Source organism: Phacochoerus africanus, chromosome 15 (assembly GCF_016906955.1).
Source record: "Phacochoerus africanus isolate WHEZ1 chromosome 15, ROS_Pafr_v1, whole genome shotgun sequence".
NCBI lineage: Eukaryota > Metazoa > Chordata > Mammalia > Artiodactyla > Suidae > Phacochoerus > Phacochoerus africanus.
This window is the reverse complement of record NC_062558.1, coordinates 51666055-51690059: the sequence shown is the minus strand read 5'-3', so window position 1 is coordinate 51690059 and position 24005 is coordinate 51666055. Positions and strand designations below refer to the sequence as shown.

Genomic DNA, 24005 nt, shown 5'->3' with positions numbered 1-24005 from the left:
GCTGAGCCCCAGGGAGAGTTGGGTGTGGGTCTTGGACCCACTGATCTTCCCCACATAGGCAGCATAGCAGGCTCAGGGCTCAGCCCTGTCCTCAAAGCGTGGGCAGGAGGGTGGGGGTTAGGATGCTGCCCTAGCCCCTGGAAGACTCTGGGAGAGCTGGCCAGTCCAGGGCTCATGCTTGCCCCCCGCACCCCCACCACTGGAAGAAAGACAGACCAGCTGTTTTCCTTTTAGACAGTTTTATGTGTTCAGACAGTCCAGGCTCATCTTTAGAGCTATGGCCCAGCCACCCCCTGGGAGGTTGCAAAGGGTGTTGGCCACATGGAGGTGACCTCAGCACAGGCCCTCCCTGCCTTCTGCCCCAACAGCATGGCTGTGTTCACAGGACACTTGCACCCACACAGGGGACAGGAAGGAAGGACTTGGGGGGGGGGGGGGCAAGGTGAGGCTTACTCGCCTCCAGTGTGCACAAAGCTTTGGTTCACAATGGCGCATCTGGCTGTTTTAAGGGCAGTTACAGTCAAATGATTATTCACAACTGCAGATGGGGCAAGACACAAGCAAGTGTGTAATTACAGCAACTTGATTTGTGAGTTTTATAAAGATCACTGGAGCCACCCTGGTCACAGGGCAAGTGAGGGAAGAAAAACATCTTCCTGAAAACAGCCACCAACACTATCCATGGGGGAAGTGCCAAGAGGGCACACTGCACCCTCCAAAGGCCCTGAGGGCCAGGAGTCCCAGTGTGTCCCAGGACGAGTGGGGACAACCTACCCCACACCTGTCCACAGGGGTCACCTGGTTGGTTACCAGGACTGGCTGCACAGGGCAGCTGCTCTTAAAATCCAGTGCCACCCCCACATGCTCACACCAGCTCTAGAGATGCACTCCAGCATGTGACAGAATGCACTGCACTGAAAGTCCTTGTTTCCTTTTTAAATAAGTTTGTGAGCTAAAATGCATTAATTTTCATATCTGCTACATGATTCCAAATCTATTTTCTACTCTCACTGTAAAAGTTTCTCCAAACTCTAAAATATCATAAAAGCTTTAAAAATCAATGGGCAGACAGACAGACTTAACTGCAAAATTTTAGTAAAAAGTTAACAGAGGCCAGCAAAGGTGAGGGGCCTCAGTGTCTGAGAAGGCATGTTGGGAGGGGGGGGGCATTAAGACTTACTCAGAAAGGACCACACCCCAAGCCAGGCAGGGATAGGCACCTTCACCCACTGGCAATGCATTTCAAGGTAAAGAATAGTCACCTTGATGGTTTTCCTGCAACCTCTGAAAAATAGTTCTGCTACCGTGTTTATTTTAAACCAAAAGGGTCTGAAATAGTCCAACTTTTTCAGAGGAAAAAAGGAATGCACAGGAGGTGGGGAAGGGGATGGGGTGCTACTGTGTGCCTTCTAACCAGGCTCCTCTGGTGCCTATGGGAGCCCTGGGCATGGGGCCTTCCCATTTCATGCCATCACTTCTTGTCAGTGCGTGTTATGTACTAAAATTCATGAAAACCTTCATAAAACCGGTCTGTATCAAGTCCGCACAAGCAGAGGTCCACAGCGACCTCCGCATGTTCAGCTTCCACCTGTGCGGTAGGTGAGTTGATGCTTCAGCACGTCCACCCAGACCCGTGGGTGGCCCCCAGGGAAAAGCGGCATAGCCCTGGCTGTCTCCGGCCTCAGAAACACAGCGGTGGGGAGGCCCTTAGACTGAAGGCTCAAGGCCGCAGAGTGAGCAGGCGAGGTCTCCCCAGCAGGCGGCCCCTGAGCCTGGCCACCACCTCACACATCCACAGTGCACAGGGGCTCACCACCAGGCTGCGCAGAGGCCACAATGGACATCTTGGGCTTCTTCCGCGTCTCTTCCTAGAAGAACAGCCAAGGTCAGGGATGCAGGTGTTGTGGGAACACACAGCCCAACTTCGGGCAAGAAGCTCTGGAAGGGGGCAGGAGGCAGGGGGCAGGGGAGCCCATCAGTCAGGCACCAGGCGGCCTGTGGAGTAGTAGGAGGGCCTGAGGAGTGGGCTGATGGGGGAGGGACTGGGCAGGAGGGTCTCCGTGGATGTCATCACAGAGCTCGGTGTGCTAGTGCTTCCCTGGGAATCAGGATGCACACCCAGAAGTGGAGGGTCACAGAGGTCACAACCACCAGGGACTCAAAGCTTCCTGAACCCCAGTGAGGGACCCACGGGAAACCCAGGCCAACACACAAGAGGCTGGGAAGCCAGGGGTGCCAGCTCTAGCCCAGAACCGGGTGACACAGCTCCACAGCCTCACCCTCTCCTCCGCCAGCCTACGCATCTCCTCCTGCAGCTTGCTCAGGATGTGCAGGTTGGGCTTGTTCTTCCGGGCAAACTGCTGCAGCTCAATCACACTCTTGTCCGAAGTCTCCTGGAGAGCAGAGCCTTGCTCGAGGGATTGCCCGGGCCTCACGGGCACACAAGCTCCCTCCTCACCACACTGCCCTCTCTTCTGCCTCCTCCTCACATGGGGTGGCCACTCCAACACCCTCAGCCTCCAACACGGCCATTGGGTGGGCACTCACTGCCCAGAACCCTGAGACTGGGTTGACTGAGCACGACCTTGGCTCACAGGGACAGCACACCATGGGAAAGGACTCGCCCTGGCACTGGGGCCCTCGGAGCCTGTGGGCCCCCAATGTGGAGCACTCTGCAGGCCCTGCAGGGCCCTTCCTGTGAGGAACCACCTCTGAGGACACCCGTTGGCCCTGGGGTGCCACATTCCACTGCTCTCAAAGGACCATGCCATCCAGCTCAAGGGGCTTCCTCTCGCTCTTCAGAGCCCAGCAGGGCAGAGGTTACCTGAGCACAGAGCAGGAGCATCCCCTGCACTGCTCAGCACATCCAAGCACCTTGGGCCCAGTGTCCCCTCCCTCACCAGCCCTGTCCTGCCCAGAGCCAGGAGCTCTTTAGGGACGGCCCCACCGGCCCCACCTGCCACTCAGTGGGTGCCCAGGCCCTTATCAAAGAACACAAACCTCACTTCCCTGCCTGTACTTTGCTCCACCCCAAACACACAAAAACCTAAAGGTATCGGCTAAAACCTCAATCTTTACCAAACAGCAGAAACAAGGCAGATGACATACGAGGTAAATAATGGCCAAGGAGAGCTGAGTGTCTGCTCACACTCCCTCTAGCCCCAGGGAGGACAGGGCACACCTCCTACCAGGCAGCCCCCCAACTCTGCCTGCCCCCAGGCCCCTCCACAGGCAGGCATCATCAGGGACAGCACAACGCCCTCACAAAGCCCAAGAGGCAGCCACAGACAAGAGCACAGCTGCCTGACTGTGATGGCAGGGCCCCAGCTACCTGTTTGACCATCTTGCTGCTTTCACGGCCATACATGCGCAGCAAAGACCCCCAGTTCTTGACATGCGGGTGCAGAAGCTGAAGAATCTTCTGAGAGGCTAACTGCTTCCCGACTCGCTTATTCTTACCTGTGAGGAAACGCAGGGAGGGAGTCACAAACACCAAGACATCCAAGGGAACACCTCGTCCCAACATCTCTGCCCTGAGGTCGGAACACAACCAAGGCCATGGTTCACAAAGCCTCCCACCCCCTACACCCACATCTCCAGACATACAGAGGGGGCATCCTGCAGGGCAGGGGTGGGGGCAGGGAGTGTCCAGAAGGTGTCCTGGGCTGTGGAGGTTTCTAGATGGTGGGAGGCAGGTCCACGGTGGGTCTGAAAAGCGAGTGAGGACCAGGGACGACCACTGACCAGGTGGGCTGAGCCGAGGTTAGGCCCCCATCCAGATGGGGCCTCTGGCTCAGATGAGGGTCTGTCCCATGCCCTGCCCACCCCACCTGCCAGGACAGGTCTCGGTGGAGGGCCTGACAGCCGCTGAAACAAAAAACACACCTAGGCCTTGCACAAGGCCTCCTGACGCATCACCTCCCAACCAACACCCTGTGTTTGCAGCAGTTAAAATTTCTTCTAAATAACCCAAGTCAGGTGATAAGCACAGCTGGTGCCCACCACGAGCACAAGGTCCTGCTGCTATCCCCTCACAGGGACAGAGGACTGGTCAGGGGAGCATGCAGCCCAGCCAAGATGACCAGCCCTGTGCCTCAGGTGGCATTTCAGATGTCAATGTGGGGGGTAGGGGGGCAGGGCAACAGCCCCGGGGGTCACTGAAAGTGCTGTGTGTGCCTGGGGGCGGGGAGGTCCTTACACCAACCGCGCACAGTGTGCTTGCCACACGCCATGACATATTCACTCTTCTGGTTTTTACCAGGAACCACTTCAAACTTGATAGAGGTATCCCCCATCCCATGGTTTCTGTGGGAGGAAACACAGCAGGCACATCAGCTGAGGGGGAGGAAAAGCCCTCCAAGGGCCCCCAGAGACAGCACATCCCGCTCCCCAGACACTGCTCTGCTAAAGAGGAGGGGCCTCTCCGAGCACATGCCAGCAGAGCAGAGGGAGAGCCTGTACCAGTGAGGGCACAAAGCAACCAGGAGAGGCTCATGCCCGACCGCTAGAAGCAGCCTCCTACCTTTTAAGGCACTCATGGAGGATCTGGTAGGGAGACAGCAGTCCGGCCTTGCTGGTCAGTTCATAGACCCGTGAGTCCTCGATGCTGATGTGGTTAAAATACTACAAAACAAAGCTGCAGTGGCAGTGCCCGCCGCGTCTGCAGCCCCTCAAAGCTGCCTCCCATCTCCTTGGCACCTGGCCGAGCACGCCACCCCTCACCACCAGGTGCCCTCAACTTGGACAGGCCAGGGGCCCAGGTCACTGCCTGAGAGCCTGGGGAACTTCTGTTTCTTTTTTTAGGGCTGCACCTGCGGCTAGAGGTCAAATCAGAGCTGCCGGCCTATGCCACAGCCACAGCAACCAGATCCAAGCCACGTCTGTGACCTGCCCCATAGCTCACAGCAGCGCCAGATCCTTAACCCACTAATTGAGGCAGGGATCAAATCTGCATCCTCATGGACTCTAGTCAGGTTCTTAACCCAGAGTCATGATGGTAATTCCTGAGAAGCCTGTTCTGAGTCAGAGTCTGATCAGATAATTGGTCAGAAACCGAAAGATAAACAACCTTTGGAGAAAAGCTTGAAAACCATGGTGAGTTTATAGAGGATCTGGCAAAATAGAAAGGTTACCAGGGGTTCTTGATAGGAGATACCCAATTGGTTCAGGGAGGAAAAGCAAGTTCTTAGTGACAGAGGCATCGCCAGCCCAGAGGTGGCCCCTGGCACCCACTTGAAAGTGAGGCCCATGCCCTGGCAGGGGCTGTGCTCATCTTCCAGGGTAGCAGGAACAACAAACTACACACAGTATAGCTGAAACCAAGACACATGTTCACCCAGTTCTGGAAGCCAGAGTCCAAAGTCAAGTCTCTGCTGGCTGCTCCTGTGAGGCCTCTTAAGGAGGCACCTTCCTGGACTGTCCAGCTTCTGGGGCCCCAGGCGCCCCCTGTGCTCTGATGGGGAGGGGGCTTCCTCCCTCACCCAAGTCAGGACGAGGCGCTGGTCCCCGAGCACGCGCCCCCAAACACCTCCACAGACTCACCACCATGAGACCCGCTGAGCCCCGGTCAGCATGTCTGTGGAGGCTTCACTGTGTGGGCCCAAGCACAGCCCCGGCCTGGGCTCTATGGGAACCAGCCCCACCCTCAGGGCTTCCAGGTCACTTCATGAACATAAAGCAGGTGCAGCTGAGGGGGCATTAATAGGATGTTCCCTTCACCTTTATCAACAGAAGCTACTTCAGGAACTTGGGACAAGTTTGGGACAAAGACCAAACACATACTTCTTGTACATCACAGTATCACAAACACACACACACACACCTAACAACAGCCCCAAAATGCACCAAGCCAAACCTGACAGAGGTGAAGGGTGCAATAAACAACTGAGCAGTAATGGGGGGTCTGCTTCAATGACAGCAGACCCACAAGGAAGGAGAGCAGCAAAAACAGCACACTAGCTGGACCACCCAGACATCTGTCCACTCCACTGGCAACACAATACACATCCTCTCAGGCAGTCACAACACAAGCCTTAACAAACTTCAAAGGATTGACTGAAACCACACAAACTGTGTTTTCAAACCACAACAAATTAAGTTAGAAATCAATAACCGAAGGAAACTTGGGAAATTCACAAATACATGAAAAGAAAATACTTCTAAAATAACCAACAGTTCAAAGAAGAAATCACGAGAGAAACTAGGAAAATACCTGAAAATAGATGAAAACATAGACACAACATATACTAAAGCAAAATCATGGGCTGCAATGCAGTACACAGAAGAAAATTTATAGTTGTAACCTTCACCTATAAAAAGATCTCAGGGAGTTCCCATCACGGCTCAGTGGTTAACAATCTGACTAGCATCCATGAGGATGCGGGATCAATCCCTGGCCTTGTTCAGTGAGTTGGGGATCTGGCGTTGCTGAGAGCTGTGGTGTAGGTCACAGACGAGGCTTGGATCTGGCTGGCGTTGCTGTGGCTGTGGTGTAGGCCGACAGTTGTAGCTCTGATTTGACCCCTAGCCTGGGAACCTCCATATGCCGCAGGTGCAGCCATAAAAAGACAAAAGACCTAAAAAAAAAGATCTCAGAGTTCCTGCTGTGGTGCAGTGGGGTTAATGATCTGGCTTGTCTCTGTGGAGGCACTTCAATCCCTTGCCTGGTGCAGTGGGCTAAAGACCTGGTGTTGCCACAGCTGCAGCACAGGTCAGAGCTGTGGCTTGGACTTGATCCCTGGCTTGGGAACTTCCATATGCCATGGATGCCAATGAAAAAGAAAAAAATAAATAAAAAATAAAAATAAATAAAAATGTCTCAAATCAACACCCTAACCTTAAGGAACTACAAAATACAGAAGTACAAAAACTAAACCCAAGACTGGCAGAATAAGTGAAATAATAAATGCTACAGCAGAAATAGAGAATAAAAAAAAAGTAGGGGAAAAAAAGAAGTCCCTGGTGGCCTAGCAGTTAAGGATCCAGCATTGTCACTGCTATGGTCAGAGTTCTGTCCCTGGCCCAGGAACTTCCACCTGCTGCAAGCAAGGCCAAAAAACCCAAACCAAAAAAATCAACTGGAAGGTAGATCTTTGTTTTGGTTTTGGTTTTTTGGCTGCACCCACAGCATGTGTAAGTTCCCGGTGCAGAGATCAAATGGAGCCAGACCTGCGAACTGTGCCACTGGTGCAGCAATGCCGGATCCTTAACCCACCGGGCTACAGAGGAACTTCCAGTGGACCTCTGAAAAGATTAACAACATTGACAAACCTTTAGTCAGACCAACCAAGAAAAAAGAGACTCAAACTGCTAAAATCAGTAAGGCAAGAAACATCATGACCTTACCAAAACAGGAAGGATCACAAGGGAACACCATGACTGTGTATTGACCAATAAATTTGTCAAACTAGATCAAGTGGAAGAATTCCCAGAAAGACACAAAGTCCCAAAAAGGGCTCAAGAAGGAACAGAACATCTGAAGATGTACATCAAGTAAGACTGAATTAGTAAATAAATAACTTCAAACAAAGAAAAGTCTAGGCCCAGATGGTTTCACTGGTGAAATTCTATCAAGTGCTCAAAAATTAATATCAATCCTTGCCAATCTATGCCATACGTGGAAAGAAGAAGCAATACTTCCACACTCACTCTGAGGCCTGAAACCAACACCAACACAACATAAAGAAAGAAAATACAGACCAGCATCCCTTAGAAATACAGCTGCAAAATCCCTAACAAAACACTAGGGAGCCAAGTCCGGCAACGCATAAAAATGACTATACATGGTGACCAAGTGGGAATTATCCCAAGAATGGAAGGTATAACATTCAAAAATCAATGTAATACACCCCCACGTCAGTACAGTAAAAGCCAAAATCTACGTGACCCTCTCAAGAGAAGCAGGAAAACAAGCTCCACAACCATTCCTGACAGAACCCCTCAATGAACCAGGAGTGGAAAGAAACTTCGAGGGGAAGGAAACTTCCTCAATCTGATAAAACCCACAGCGAAGATAGAGACCAGTCACAAAGGACCATGTATCGGGTGAGCCATAGAGCAGGTTCGGAAGGAGACTAGACTAGACTAGTGGTGGCAGGGGAGAGGCCGGTAACAGGGACAGTTGTGCTTTCTCCAGGATGCAGACGTTCCCGAACTGGAGTGTCATGATGGTTGGTACAACTATGAATATTTACCGAATTGTGTGGTTTAAAAGAGCAAAGTTTATGGTACATAAATTACATTATCTATAAAACTGTTAAGGAAAAGAACGGATTCTTCAGAGTGAGAAGCTCTTGCTACAAAAAAACCTTGCTATGAAAAACTATATTTCCCTGAAAAAGTTTAGTTTTAAATGGTTCTTAATATAGGGAACAATCTACCTAGCCTTTCGTAGACTCTGCCTCCAAGGCTCCCTCACACCTTGGCCTTACTCCCCAAACACGCACCAGCACACAGCAGCATGAGACAGAGCACCTAGAACCTGGGCCACTCAGCCTGACCAGAAGGGCAGGGTCCTACACTCACCTCCAGCTCCTCACTGTCTTTGGGCTTCTCCTCAGAGGTCTGTTTAACAAAGTCAGGGATGAGGATTTCCAGCGTAGCCCGGGCTGTGGAGAGAGAACCCTGAGAGCGAAGGCCCAGCAGCAGGGAGCTCAGGACACATAAGGACAGGGCCCTGAGGACAAGCAGGCCGAGGGAACAGGCAGGAACAGCGGCCAGGTGGGGGACAATGGGGAAGTGTCTGCAGGACAGATGGCAGGGAGGGACAGAATCTGAGCGTAGGTGCCCAGTGGACAGGGGTGTGTGTGGCATTTGGCCCTGCAGGGGTGTTGGTGTCAGCAGAGCACTGGAGCCTCCACACTGGGCCCCTCTGCTGGTTCCCGCTCTAGGACCCCGGGAACACCCAGCTTGCTGGAGGCTGGGGCAGAGAGCATGCGAGCCCAGTGCAGCCACACACAGGACAGTCGGTAACAGACTCCAATCGATCTCAGCACTGCCACCAAAGCAAGGCCCAGGGACCTGAGCACCGAAGCACAAAGGCCCCACCCACTGAGACTCAGGGAGACCGAAAAAAAGCCAACACGCTCTGCAAACAACACCATGGGAGAGGGCCACCAGGACCTGGGGTGCATCCAACACCTGCCTGTGATGTGCTCCACTCCCCGGGAGAGGCCAAATAAGCCTGATACTGGGGCTAGATGGTTCTGGAAAAGAACGCCAATGCCCAGGAGTGCCAGGAATAAAGCAAGAGGCGGCACATGGTCAGAGGTTCACGGGCCTTAACCAGAAAACACCAGCATCCCCAAGTGCCTGCTGGGTCCCCTTCAGCAAGCGGCAACCCCAAATTTGGAGTTTGAAGGATTCAGGGAACAAAACCAAGAATGTCAACAGCATGCTGCCCCCCAAGCACACCCACGTTCTGCTCAGCTTAAGTACAGACGGGCCCTGGGCTTGGCTGGCGGTGAGCACACCTCAATATCTGTGAGCCATAGGGGACCGGGCGGGAGGCTCCGGCCCAGCTGTCAAGTGGAGAAGAGCCTTCTATTTTCGTTTCTCATGTTTTACTTTTTCTGTTTGAATTTTCTCCAGTGAGAACATAATATTAAAAAGTCAAAGTATGAACAAATACAGAAAACAGATGTGCCCCAGCCACACCCCTCCCTGGCCCACGGCAGGGCGACCCAGTCTGTTGCCCAGGCAGGCACATTACCAGCTTTATTCTTTGCAAGTTTTTTGCTGCTTGCAGTTCCAGATCCATAGGTCACACCATCAATGGTCACCGAGGCACCAAAAGGTTCACTTGGGTTCTCTAAGAATTAAAGTTAGCATCTTGAAACACACCTGCCCAGACATTAAGAGCATTGGTACACATACAACCTGCTCAGGCCAATGTATGAGGTGGGGGTCTGGGGGTCCCAGGGCACGGAGATAAAGCCAAGGAACAGAGCAGGCAGAGAGCAAAGCCAGGAAATCAAGGGATACAAGGATCATGGACAGCAAGCTGGACAGGAGAAGGGGGCAAGAGGCAGTGCTGCCAGGGACAGAGACAGAGAAAGGACGGAGGGCCGGGGGCCAGACAGGAAAATGACTGAGGCCAAGGTTCTACTTTTCACAAAGGAGTGCTGAGGGTGGTCGAAGAGGACAGCTGGTGGCCAGTACAGGCCTATGGGCCCTTCATCCACCTGCTCCTCACTCGATCCCTGGAGGCAAAGTGGGGAGGCCTGCCTCAGGTCCAGGCAGCGCAGGATGGGGGTGTGGGAAGCAGAATGGTCATGCTGACAGGGCATAGTCTGACACTCTTGGCCCATCTGACCCTCCCCGCCAATCCCCACACCCGTTTCTATCCCAGCAGAGAGGCTGAAGGGGGCTCCCACTCCCCTGGCCCTGACACCTCTGGGGCTGAGTTGGAAGGTCTAACTCACCACATTCGAAGAAGTTGTACACGGGACGGACCTTGAGGACGCGCTGCATGTATTCGTGCAGGATGCAGACCTCGGACTTCCCGTTGGGGTTGATGACAAACTCTGTGACAAGAGGGGCTGTCTCAGCAAAAGCAGGGGACCCTGGGGACCCGCAGTGTCCATGCTGAGCCCTCACGGCAGCACGGGCTCTGCCCACACGGCCCCACAAAGCACACATCCCGGGAATGTCAGGCGGACACGATCTCTGAGCCCGGTGCACCTTTCTTCGTGGGCGCGTCCTGCACAGACAAGGTGATAAGCTTCTGATTGGCCGGCAGGATGGGCCTCTCCGACTCCGCCTGCTTTCGCTTCATTTCTCTGTTGAACTGGCGACGCTCAGCCCATGTCCGGAACTTCTTCACGGTGACTTGCTCGAAGTCGAAGCGCTTCTCCAGGTAGTTCCGAAATTCCTCGAGGTCTATACGAGATCCAGAGTGACCCGAATCACTGACTCCCAACCTAAGCGTCTTGTCCTCTGCTCAGTAAGCAAAACAGGTCCCGGCCACACAACACTTCCTCCCCTCTCCTCTCCAAGGGCAAGGGAAGCAAAGGCCCAGGTCCCTTCACTCTGCCAGCTCCCCTTTGGACAACTTTCTGTCCTTTTTTTTAGTTTACTTAGAGTAAGAACAAGAATACAAAAACAAAGAAAAAGGAACCTTAAGAAGAACAAAGACACAAGTCTTTGGACCTTTCTCCCTGTACAGAAACCAGCAGCTGAGGCACTAAGCCAGCCCCACAGCCACCTCCCACCTTCAAAGTGCTGGGTGGCTGGGGGCCCTGGCACTAATCGGCCCTACCCTGTCTGCTGTGCCTCTTCCTCCCCACCCTCTTCAGGAGGTCCCTGCCTCCCCGCAGGACCATGGGGTTCCCGTGGGGCATGCTCATGCCCACACTTGCCTGCACCCAGCTCAAGCCTAAGTCCAAGGTTTCACCTGAGCTACTCTTAAGTACTGATCAAAACCACCTATTTCTTTACACGGGGTGCATAAGAGTGGGTCTGGAAACAAATGCAGTTAGGTCAGAGGTGGGAGGCAGGTGTTTTCAGAAGAGCAGGAGCATACTCAGGTGTTAGGTGAGTGTGTGCATGTGATGACACCAAGCAGGGGGAAACCACTAAGTTAGAGTCTTGAGAGAGGGATCCCTTCCAACTGTGCCCCCAAGAAAAGCCTGCATACAGACAGAGGAGCCAGTGGGATGGTGGGCTGCCTGAGATTGCACCAGCCTCTCCTGAGAGGGCTCTGCCACACTCTCAGCACCAGTGCCCCCCGCCCCAGCTCCTCACGCTCAAGAGACCTCAGCACACAGACAATTGGGGATCCCAAAAACACAAAGCCCTCTGAAAGATTTAGCAGGTCAGCTAAAACAGGCTGCCACTGAGGAAGACACACAGGAGGGAAGGAAGGAGGAAGGGGGATATCACATACCCAAGGGCGGCTGTGGGTTTGAGAGGAAGGCCTCGCCCACACTGTGTGGCTGGAGAGACTTACTCCACAGGCGCCCGGTACATCAGGATGCCACATAAGCACATCCACAGAAAAGCAAGACTTGATGGAAGATGGAAAACATGTCCAGAGAGAAAGGCCATCTGCGTGGCAGTACCATGCAGGCAGGCAGCGTGGGGCTCGGGAGACGGCTTTTCAGAACTGTGGGAGGGTGGGAGGGGATGGGCCCGCATGGCCCCTTCCTCGGGCATGAAGGACCAAGACCAAGTTCACTCTGGAGACTCACCAACCGATTCATCTTTGCACACCTCCACCTTGGCCTTCACCTGCCCCAGGGCCCCGGGTGCGGCCTCGGCCCCCAGTGTGTCTTTCTCGTCTGGGGGCCCTGAATCGGCCCCCAAGGAGTCGGGCTCTTCCATGGGGAGCTCCAGCTCCGCAGATCGGCCCGGGGGCTTGGCAGGGGACACCTCCCCACCAGGGGCGAGTTCCCGGTTCTGCTCCCTTTCCTCACTGTCCTTCATCTTCTTATAATGCAGGCAGGGGATGCTGCTCAGAGGGGGGTCGTGTTTCTGCAGATGTGAAACCACAACATGGGTTACAGGATGGCCACCCCAGCTCTGCACGTCCTCCTTTAACCTGCCCATCTGCCTGCAAGGCAACCTGCTCAGACACGCACACTCCTGCTGCAATGACAAGACTAACCCGTATGCTTCCCGTGCCCAAAAAGTAGGGCCTGGACCAGGTGACTACTCGAGACTCTCTGTGTAGGTACACGGGGACTCCAGAGTTATGGAAGGTCATGATCCACCCATCGGGCAGCGGTTCTGTCGGCGGGCGGCCGCGGCCTGCGTGAAGACAGGAACACCCTACTATCACTTGAAAACACTTAAAACTGTGTAAAAATCATCAGGAAGTTTTCAAAGTTACAACCCATGGCAGGTAACAACTGTAAGCTCAACCAAACATTAAAAAGACGCTCGAAGAAGCAGAAACAGGGGAGTGCTGCGCCTGCCACTCGGCACCTCCCACCTGCACAACTGTGCACACCATAACGGCACCTGTCACCTGGTGTGACCCACAGACCCCAAGACCTTCGACGCAGCAGGATGCTGTACAGAACAGTGCTGGCAAAACACAGAGCCTGGAACAGTGTCCTGGGAGACACAGGGCCTCACCTCAGCCCTGCCTCCACAGCTGGCAAGCACCACTGACACTTGGCTGAGGTCAAGGTACCTCAGGGGCTGGGCGGGCTTGGCTAGTAAGTCCCTCCTGTGGACCCCGGCTTCCCATGAGCAAGTGACAAGCCTTCGTCGAGACTGTGCTGCACTCTCAGCAGCACACAGAGCACAGCCTCAAACCGCCCCACTTCCACACCTGTGTGTGGCGCCACTTCCACCCATCTGTGTTCTATAGTTATAAAGGAGGCCTGAGGCTTGCTGCCACCAACAGACCTGACTGCGGGGGAAAGCACATGGCAAAGATTAAAATAAAAATTTCCTTACAAACACTGAGAACAATTTAGACTCGAAAACAAAGGTGAAAAACCAAGTGAAATTTAGCAACGTAAATATACAAAAAACACCACCAGTGACCCTCACAGAAAAGGGAGTGCCCCCTCAGTGCCAGGCTGGACACCCACATGTAGCCAACACTGGACGGCCCTGGGAGAGAACAAGAGGTTGGACACACACAGACCCCATCAGGCAGCACCACCCCGCCCCAAGACTGGGCCAGGAGCCACCTTAAACTAGCTCTGGGCTAAGTCAGGTGGAGGACATGCTAACCGAGCAGAGCACAACATGGGACCATAGTGTGCTCATGACAGCTCGCAGTCAGAGCCAGCAAGCCCGCCTAGACAGCTCGCAGGCAGCTCACAGTCTGTGGCCTCAAGGCCCAGCCTACAGTTCTTGGGAAAGAGGAAGTCAAGGAGGAGGAGGCTGCAGAGGGAAAGATACAGCAGTCCCAAAGGTGGGCAGGTGGGCACCCTGCTGACCCATTCAGAACAGCCACGGCTCTACCTGCCCAGGGAGACCACTGACACCACCTTCCAGAGGCTCTGAGGCCCAGGTTCCTGTTCCAACCAGAGCCCCCTCGGGCAGACGCATGGCCCCCAGCCACACCTCCAAGTGCTCCACCTCTGCCCCTGCCAGTGCCTGAGCCATGCTGCACACCAGGACGTGCTCAGACTAGACTGTACCAATGCCTGCCTGGTTCCAGGCACTTCCCCAACAGTCAGCACAGAACCCAGAACCCAAACCAGCCACCATGCTGGCACCCACCTCTGGCCTCTGCCCAACCTCCTTGAAAGGCCCTGCCCCCAACAGCCATGCTATACTGCTCCAGCCCCACCTGCAGCTGGGTCTGGGCATCCCCTCTCCACCTCCCCACACAGACAGGACTCTCCCGCCCTCAGAGGGCAGCCCCAAGCCACCCGGTAACGCTCAGTGCTCACTGGCCCAACGTACTTTTGAGCACGGTTTTAATCTTGGTCATCATCGGCTGCACACTTGTCTCCCCGTCGGACGGGTGGTCACTGTCTCCTCCGTACTTATCCTCCATCCTCCTCTTCTTGGGGGCACAGAGGCCCTCTTCCAGCAGAGCATCAACATCGTTGTCAAAGTCGTCCTGCAAAACATGCTGTTCAGACCCCTTGGCCCCAGCACCCAGCTCCTGCCCGACGGCAAGCGTCACAGCATCAGTGACAATGAGAAAGGAGGCGCTCTCAAGGGGTCTAGGTGGGCCTTTATGGCACGTGATCATCTGAAAAACAAATGGGATGAAACCGACAGCTGAACCACAGGCTTGGGCAGGTGCTCGTGCCACCAGGGGGCATGGCCAGCAGCTCCTTCCAGCTCAGCGGCGACAAAGGGCAGGAGGCAGACCTGTCGGCCAAGCTTTTCATTAGCAAAGTCTGAAAACCTGGACTCCTGGCAGTTTTCTCTGTTCACATTAATGGCTCCACCTCACGTCAGTGTTTCTCTCTGCAACACCGGCTTTCAAAAGGTGCCACAATTCCAACACCTCTCTTTGGGGTTCGCTAAGAGTGCTCCAAAGGAGGGGCCACCAACATACCTCATAGGAGAAATTCAAGGCCTCTTCATCCACTCTGTCTCTCTGCACGATCGCTTTAGCCGTGAACCCGCCTGTTCCTTCTTCATCTAGCTCCAAATTGTCAGTAAAATCTTCTAACTCATCCAGCACTGCATACTCCACTCTCTTTTCCTGATCCAGCTCATTCTCCTCATCCTTCTTATCAGCACTCTCACTCCCTATGCCTACCCCGTTACCAATGCTCCCGCCAAAAGGACAAGCATGCACGTCTCCACTGACAGGGCTAAGGGCCAGGGTGCATTCTGCCCGCGCGTCGCGCTCCGCTCCCGTGAACAGCACCTTCCTGTCCTTACTCCTGCAGCTCTCGGTAAAGCTCACGCTAATCTTTACATCCTTAAGCAACTTAAGGTCAGGGGAGAACTTCCGGACCGCAGGTGCGTGCCGGGCAGTGCGTGGGCTGTGGCCACTACAGTTCGGGTCTACGAGGAGGCGGGCCTTAGAGAAGGATCCTTTGGAGAGAAGAGAAGCTCCGTAGAAGTCGAGCGGGTCCTCGGCAGGGGGTTCGGCCTGTCCATCACCACCAGAGCCAACGTCCATTACCTCTGCATCACTGGACGTTTGCAGGGGAGGTGGTGGAGACTGTCCATGGGGCAGCGCTGGGAGGGGGCAAGCTGGGTTCTCCATGACTGCTCCTCCTGCGGGCTCACGCGGGAGAGGACAGGGGCTCTCACACGTCTCCATAGTAAAAGTGCTTAAGACTAGTTTAAAAGACCAGAGTTTAAAAAAAAAAAAAAAAGAAAAAAAAAGAAAAAAAAAACCTTACATAAATCTACACAGCTAACATGCACAAGTCCGTCGAGACCCAGGTGCCGTCCTGCCCGCGCTGCGGCTTAGTCAAGCTGGCCACATTGCTCTTTTCATTAATGTAGACAGCTTTTAGAACCACTGCCTCAATTATTGGAAATCACAATGCACTCAGCTTAAATGACTGACGACTAAGCGAGTCTGTCTTCATGCCGGAGGGGCACCTGTCTTCCTCCACCTGCGAAGAGACGTAAAGATGTTGTCACAAAATGACAAGAGACCTCCCGCTTCCCTGGCACCAAGAGTCAAGCGCTACTAACATGTGGTCAGAACTTAATACTGCCTGAGAGAGTCTTTTAGGCTTCAAAACAATCAACCTTCACTTTTTCAGAACCTAAATTATCATTTAAATCCAAATTTAAACTGTCCATTGTAATTCCAACTTCAGAAGCACAAAAACAATATTATCTTCAAGCTCAAAAAGGATTACAAAAAAAAAAATCTCCACTAAACTTCACCACAGCATCCCCAACTCGGTTTACCAGGCAAACTGCACAGTGTGCGGCCCTCTCTGGGACACACAGAGATGCGTGGCCTCCCTCCAGCACCACATCGATATCAATCCACTCACCTGCGAGGGCCAGGCAGTCAGGCCAGCGTGAGACCCTCGGCTCAACTCTGCGGCACTAGGGCCTCAGAGGCACGGCCAGGGGCTCTGTTACCCCTGACCCCCCAGGGCACATGGATGGGGATAGTGATGCACCGTGCTGGGGGGCCCAAAGGTGGCAAGGTTCTGTTCTCAAGAGAGGAGGGTTTGTGGCTGTGGGGAAGGGGGCCTGGTCAGGGTGGGACAGGGCGGGGGCACAGGAGACACCTGGAGCCTGGCTCCATCCTGGGAGCAACAAGCCACTAGGGGTGAAGTGACTAACCTGCCACCATTCAGTCCCTACTTGAGAAGGGAGGCCAACAGCCATGCCAGGCACAGTGCCTACACCCAAGGCAGAGGGCAAAGGGGTGAAAGAGGCTCTGGAGACAGGGACAGAGCCCTCGAGAATAGCAGGCACAGAACTGATAGCACTGCTGACCGGTGGCGGTGGAGAGAAGAGACAAGAGGGGCTGAGGACAAGCGTTGTGGCACTCAGTCCAGGGCCTGCACAGAGTGGACAGAGCCTCTACGCAGACCTGTCCCACAGGGGCTGAGGCCACCACTCTGGAGCCAGGACTGGCCCAGGACAAATGGGCAAGGAGAGGCCTCCCAGAGAGGAAACACTGACCAAGAAGAGGGTTGAGGACGCAACCCTGGGACATCCACTCCAGAGGAAGCAAAACAAAAGGGAAGACTGAGGCAGGTGAGAAGCAGTCCAAACAGAGGTCTGTGGGAGGGTGGGCATCGGGGCAAAAGCACGTGCAGACACACACACATGCACACACGCACATCCCCACACCGTGCAGACACACGCATGAACACACCATGCACACAGATGTACATACACGCATGCTCACGCCACTCAGGGTTGCTTGCTGGCTGCAGACAGAACAGGAAACAGCAAATATCACAGGTTTAAGAAGTTTACAGGAAGGGACAGAGTGTGGGAGGTGTACTTTGAAGTGGACACAACATAAAAACCAGAGTCTTGTTTAGATTTAATCGATTCATCCCACAACTATTCACTGACCACTACTTTGATGCGGGCACTACCATGGACAAGAGGACAATGTCAGCTTCCTAGGTTCTACGATGTCCCCATATTTCTGAATTCAATGGGAAAGGAACACAATACCTCCCATAGGTACATCTGACAAAGGTGCTAAGGATCAAGGAAACACTGCACACAGGCGATGAGACTCAGAACCTTAGTGAACGTGCACAAGGAACACTGAGTGGAGTAGGGCCGGTCTCCTGGCAACAGAGAAAGACCATCCCAGAGAAGGACACACAGGTCAGAGTGCCCAGCGCTACAGGACAAAGACACAACCACCAGCAAACCCCTCGGCTCAGGCAGGTGTGCAGAGGCCCTAGCAAGAGCCAACTCATGATTCTGGGGAGAAGACTAAAATGAAGATGTGGGGAGATGAGGGGAATTGAAGACACATTCAGTACAGGACGGGGATGCCTGCAACCATGCTCAAAGGCTAAGAGCAGCCAGTGTAGAAGATGATAGATAATGCTAAAATCTGATGGTAGGAGGCACTGAAGAGTTGCAAACAGTAGAGCTCAGGGAGTTCCACAGCGCAGACATGCCAAACTCTTCCCTTTCCCTCTGCTAGCTTTCCTTACTGGTCAATGCCTTCCACAAGGTGCACACACCATTCTAGATGCCGAGGACGTGAGACAGACAAAGTATCTCGCCACAGAGCTCACATTCTAGTGGGAGAGATGGACAAGTACCAACTAAGACTGAGAAGCGTTCAAGAGAAAACAAAACAGGGAATTGGGGAAGGGTGGGTAGCAAACATCTCCCTGAAGAGAAAGGAGGGAGTGAGGTAGGAAGTGGGCATGGGAGGAGGGGATGTTCCAGGCAACAGAGAAGAACAAAGGCCCCAGGGGTAGCAAGTAAGAGCAGTATGCCAAGTGGGGATAGGAGGCCTGGTCAGTGAGAGTGAGGGAGACCAGGACTTTGGCTCTTATCTTGAGAAAGATGGGCCACTGGACAGGAGGGTCCAAGCAAAGAGGTCACACAGGATCCAAGATAAGCAGTGGCAGCCAACCCTTAGCCAGGCCCTATTCTAAGCACTGTATGCACTGTCACTCACCAGTTCACACAGCACTTTGAGAAGGGTTAAGGCCAGAGAGGTTAAGCAACTTGCTCAAGGTCACACAGCTAGAAAATGCTAGAGCTGCTTTACCACCCAGGCAAACTGGCTCCAGCCAGGACTGCCTCAGTTTTACAGTCCTGCAGTCTAAAAGAACCACTTTGTGCCCATAAAATTTTTCTATAGGTGGGTGAAGAAGAGAATAAAAAGGCTCCCCAGGCAACTTGGACCAACCTGCTAAGCTGGTGGTGGTGAGAAACTGAACTGAGGGTCTCCTAGAGGACTACAAGTGGCTCCATACTCAAGGACAGAAGTGCCATGTGGTGGCAAAGTGGTGAAGGCAGCATGGGGAGTATTTGGGGTGGGTGTGGGTTTGGACGTGGCTACCTGGCATCAAAGTAACACATGGAGATGCGGAAGCAGCTACAAGCATGAGACTGTAGCTTAAAAGGGAGGCTGGGGCTGGAGATGGAGGTGCAGAGGTCAGGGAGAGATGGCATTAAAGCCAGGATGCTGGAAGAGATCAGCAAAGAGTGGAGGTCAAGACTGAGCAAACCAGTCAGACTCATCTGCCTACCCTCAAGGTCACAGATTATAAAGCCCCTGGGAAGTGGCCCCACACAGTGCCCTGCCAGAAAGGGCTCAGAGGGTGGCTCTCCCATCATCAGCCTCACTACTTCTTCAGCGGACTAAACACAGGGATGCAAATCTTGCTTGCCAAGTGGACCATGAGCCAGCAGCAGATTGGCAGCAGGCTCCCCTGGGTCCCTGGCACAGGGTAAACCCAAGATGTTTGGACAGTGCCCTTCATTGGAGTCCACTTGCTGGGCTGGCATGGAGGCGCCGTCTGTGATGGTCCAGTGCTGTAGCTGCTGCCTTTCGGTCAAGCCTCTGTGCTGCAGCCTCCCGCCCAACCCAGCGGCAGTATGACCTCATCCATTCCTTTTGTCATCCATCGGCCTCATGTCCTGCACTCACAGGCGCACTGCTGACTGGCCATTCACTCCCTTTGGTGAGTTACCACCCGCAGCAGGGTTTGGTCCACTCTACTGAGAGTCCAGTCTGCACCAGGAAACAGGATCTCCGCCTAGCGGTTGGCCCCGCACAATTCCCAGCCCTAGGCTGGACTGCCATGCACCAGATAGAAAGGTACATGCAAGCATGCAAAACAAGTCAAGTTCCTACCCTGAGCAACCCAAGTACACTGGTCGACACCTGACAAGTATCACTGTCAACAGGTTGCCACCTTCCACTTATTTCTATCAGGGTCATTGTTAGGACAGAACCACATCGCGATCATCTACGTGACACTCAGTCTGTGAGCATCTGGTGGAGAAGACTGGGGCGACTTCTCAGATTTCCCAAACTATGTTACACCCGGCAGGGGCCTGGGCGAGCACCGCCCCTGTTCGTACCTTTCCCGCCCGAAAGCCATCTATGGCTTCGGGCCCACGGGGCGAGAGCCTCCTCACACCTCGGTGTTTGTCGGAGAGCAAAGCAATCAGCGCGGTACCCCCGGCCGCGGCAGGACTCCCGACCGCGCTCCGAGGCCCGCAGCCAAGATGCTTCACAAAGGCCGGACTCCGCGTGGCCGGGCCCGCGCCCTCCCGCCCGCCCCCGGCCCGCGGCCTCGGCCCGGGAGGGAGGGAGGGGAAGGGCGCGCCTCGCGCAGGCCGCAGCGCCGCCCGCCCGCCCGGCCGCGGGGCGCCCCTCGCGCCCCGCACCTACCTCCGGCGCCCACGGCCCGCCCGAGCTGCCCGCAGCCCGACCGCAGCGGAGACCCTCCCGGCCCGGCCGCCGCCCTCCAGAAGGGCCGCGCGGGCGCTCTCCGGTCTGCGGGACCCGCCTGCCGCGCGGGGCGAGCGGAGGGCGGGCCTTCGAGCGCGCGGCCAATCCTCGCGCGGCTGCCTCGCATTGGGGGAACTGCGGAGCGGGCTGCGGAGACCGCCAATCGACGGCTCGCAGCCCTCGCGACCACGGCGCGCGGCCCAATGGCGCGTCGCGCGGGCGGGACCAGTCGCTGAGGCCGCGGCCGCGCTAACGGTCGCTGCTCGGGCGGGGCTCGCCGCGCGAAAGGCGGAGGCCGCGAGGGGCGCCGGGAACGGGGGGGGCGCGGGGGACGCTGGGAACGGGGGCGCGGAGAATGCCGGGAGCGAAGGAGAGCCGGGAACGGGGAGTGCGGGGTCAGGGAAACGCGGGGCATGCCGGGAACCAGGGAGAGCCGAGAACCGGGAGAGCAGAAAGCGCCTCTCTGGGGTGGGCGGTGGGGACGGTGCGGACGAGACGCTGCACACGCAGGCATCATACACTTTCCATTGAAAAATATCAAATGTAACCATTAGGGGAACAAAGACAAGTGCGTATAACTCCGGAACTCTTTTCTTTGCTGATCCTGCGCGAGGAGCCTCAACAAAGGCTGAGCAAGTGGGGAAGGGACAGCTCTTCCTGAGGCCAGAATTCCGAGCAATGCCCAAAACAAACGTCTGCCGCATTTGACAGTGACTGTCGCTGACAGAAATCGCGGATGCTAAACAGTGGGCAAAGAGAAGCAGGCGGGGTTTTGTTAGTTTCCCAGAGTTGCAAAGTTTCTCGGCAGGACACCTACTAACTGCAAAGGGAGATAGTGACTGCAGGAAATAAACGGAGAGACACTTTCACCAAGTGCCGGAGGTCCCCAGCAAAGATGCACACAATCAAATCTCAGACCGTACACTTTAAAGAGGTGTGTTGTATTGTGTGCTAATGAGACCTAAATAGAAATAAAGGGAAGTCTTGGCGCCAGTAGAGGGACATACGGAGGACCTCCTGGGGAGGACATTTATCAGTGGTGGGTGTTAAGCCTTAAAGGGAGAACTGAATGTAATCATGGATAAAGACTTGGTGAAACCATCTGAGGGATTTTCTACCCCCAAAACAGGCCAGTGCCTTTCAAAAGTGTCAAGATCGTTCAAGTCCAAAACAGGCTGACAGAGGCACAACTAAGTGTGATGAGAGATCTGGACCCCAGGTTGGGTCTGAGCTCAGTCAAGGATATTAGCAGGACAACTGGTAAAATTCAGAAAAGGTCCGCAGACTAACTAGTTAATAGTATTGTATCAGTGCTAATTTCCGGTTGTGGTTAGGTGAGGTGTTAAAGTTAGGAAGAATTGGGTGAAGGATATTGGATTCTTTTTCTTTTCTTTTTTTAAAGTTTGTTGCAAGTTGAAATCATCTATCTCCTTAAAAAGGTGGGGAGGAATTCCTGTTGTGGTTCTGTGGGTAACCCGACTAGTATCCACGAGGATTCGGGTTTGATCCCTGGCCTCACTCAAAGGTGTAAGGATCCAGTGTTGGCTGTGGTGTAGGTTGAAAATGAGGCTTGGATACTATGTTGCTGTGGCTGTAGTGTAGGCTGACAGCTGCAGCTCTGATTCGATCTCTGGCCTGAGAACTTCCTAACTTTGAGGTTAGGCCCTAAAAAGCTGAAGGAAAAAAAAAAAAAAAGGTGTGGGAAGGGGTACTGTGGGTGACAAAGCTGGAGGCTTACCCAGGCCCTTCCTTCCCTGCCTACTCTGCTTGCCAGGTTGTGCCAGGGTTAATGCCAGCCCCGTAAGGTACCAAGACCTGTGAGGGCCTAGGTCCTGGACTTTGCTAGGTGCTAGTCATGCTCAGCACAGTCAGAGCCCATGAGAACTCCTGGCATGCCACCCTCCAGCTGGCGACCTCGCCACACTTTGTTGCTTGGCAAGTTGGGGGTCCCGCCTACCTCAGTGAGACTTGAGACCTCAACCCTGCACACTACAGTCACAAAGATTGACACCTGAAAGCTGGAACTCCAGCCCAAGCCGAGGGAGGAAACTTTTCCCTCTGGGCTCCTGTGTTTCACCCAAGAGCCAAGTATCTGCTAAACAGCCTGGATGATGCCAACTGCTGGCAGATGAGACAAAAATGGGGTGTTGGAGGGGGCTTCTGGAGGCAGAAGACCAGGAGCTCAGGCCCGACAGGATTAGACTTGAGGCCAGGCTGCATTATGGATGTTTCCAGGCCAGGGATCAAACCCAAGCAACACTGTGCTTGGACCAGGGATTGAATCTGCCCCATGGAGATAACACTGGATCTTAACCCACTATGTGCACCACAGCAGGAACTCCCAGCTGCATTCCTGAGCTGGTGTTATCGGCTCCTAGACTTGCCTCTGATTGCTCAGCCCCATATCTCCGGCCTCCACTCAGCCATCCTGGAGCCAGAGAACAGAGCAGCTCACCTGGGAAGGGGTGGAGTTCCCCATCTGCCCAGGAGAAGAGACCCTTGTTGGGGACTCTGAGATCAGATGCATCTGGTAACAAGTACAGAGGACTTCCTGGGTGGCATATCCAAGGGACTTCTTGAAGACCTCAGCTTCCTTGGGTTTCCAAACCCTTCTAACAGCACAGGCCTCACTTCCAGGCACTGGTCTGAATCAACAGGGCTTGGGAAGGGCCAGTGCTGTCAACCTTGGTTCAAACATCTGCCTGGCCTAGTGGAGGCAGGGGCTGGCAAGAGAGGAAAGGTCCTGACTTCCCAGAGCTCTTGTTCTGGCAGGGAGACACACGGGAAATCTCCATCAAGATGCACAGTGTCAGACAGCACTTCCTGCCACAGAGCAAAGCAGAGCAGAGACCAAGGCAGAGGGGACTGCCTTTGGATAGGATGGCATCCTGGGACTTTAGCCAGGGCCTGTGGGCCGTCAGGGAGTGTGGTTCAAGAATCTGGAAGAGGGGCCCTTCAAGCAGAGGGGACAGCAAGAGCAAAGGCCCTGGGGCAGGAGAAAGCATGGCCATGAGCAGTGGCAAGAGCTGGGGCACTGGGGGCGAGGGCAGGAGGGGTGAGCCCAGCATGGAAGGACCCCAGGGTCCACCTCGTCCTCATCCTGTTTCTTTCTGGCCTCGTGGCTCTGCCTCCCCACCCACAATTTTTAAATTTTCCTTGGGCTGCTATGATAGTGCCACCCAACGAGGGGCTTAAACAACAGAAGCCTATTCTCAGAGTTCTGGAGGCTGGGTGTCAAGAGCCCTGCTCCCTATGAAGGCTCGGGAGGACGTGCCCTGGCCTTCCTCCCAGCTTCTGGTGGCTTCTGGGTATGAGGCAGGAGTCTGCCTGCATGCCTGTCCCTGTGCCCAGATTTCCCCTATTTCCTAAGGACACCAGTCATAGTGGATTAGGGCCCACCCCGCTAACCCAATCTATTCCAATTACCTCTGGAAAGACCCTTGTAAGCTCACACCCTGAGGTGCTGCAGGCTAGGAGCCAACATCTCTTTTGGGATGCACATAACCCATAACAATAGAACTACATCTCAGGCTGCCCCTTCTTTGTCGGGCCCAGGCTGTTGGAAGATCCCAGAGCAGGCAGGGGCAGAGGGTCCATGACAAGCGTGGGGATGCATTTCCTGTGCGGGCCCATCCCTGGGGCAGAGGCTTGTCAGCTGGCTCTGCACCCAGTCCCACAGTGCCCCAGGAGGGCAACCATTGGGTGA

The 24005-nt window shown here is 54.5% G+C and overlaps 1 protein-coding gene across 4 annotated transcripts; it reads right to left on the bottom strand.

Moving 5' to 3' along the window:
• Positions 1 to 222: 222 nt before the first annotated feature.
• Positions 223 to 20392, bottom strand: DGCR8 (DGCR8 microprocessor complex subunit). Of its 4 annotated transcripts, XM_047762126.1 has the most exons (15): positions 20240 to 20392; positions 14975 to 15995; positions 14368 to 14527; positions 12605 to 12747; positions 12189 to 12471; positions 10681 to 10878; positions 10422 to 10523; positions 9710 to 9808; positions 8524 to 8606; positions 4523 to 4623; positions 4199 to 4305; positions 3607 to 3708; positions 3332 to 3459; positions 2280 to 2393; positions 223 to 1868 (listed from the first exon to the last, which is right to left on the bottom strand). In XM_047762126.1, exons 2-15 carry the CDS (start codon positions 15692 to 15694, stop codon positions 1785 to 1787), a joined length of 2424 nt encoding a protein of 807 aa, XP_047618082.1. In that variant the 5' UTR covers positions 15695 to 15995; positions 20240 to 20392; the 3' UTR covers positions 223 to 1784. The 4 variants fall into 4 exon arrangements, with proteins under 4 accessions (XP_047618082.1, XP_047618079.1, XP_047618083.1 ...); XM_047762123.1 differs by having other exon boundaries at positions 3332 to 3708; XM_047762127.1 differs by lacking the exon at positions 3607 to 3708 and having other exon boundaries at positions 20240 to 20391.
• Positions 20393 to 24005: the final 3613 nt, after the last annotated feature.

Coding starts and splice junctions, on each gene's coding strand:
- DGCR8 (XM_047762123.1), bottom strand. CDS start 15,694: ATGGAGACGTGTGAGAGCCCCTGTCCTCTCCCGCGTGAGCCCGCAGGA. Junction 12,748..14,367: donor GATTAAAACCGTGCTCAAAA/GTACGTTGGGCC, acceptor GTCTTCACGCAG/GCCGCGGCCGCCCGCCGACA. Junction 9,809..10,421: donor GTACAACTTCTTCGAATGTG/GTGAGTTAGACC, acceptor TTTAATTCTTAG/AGAACCCAAGTGAACCTTTT.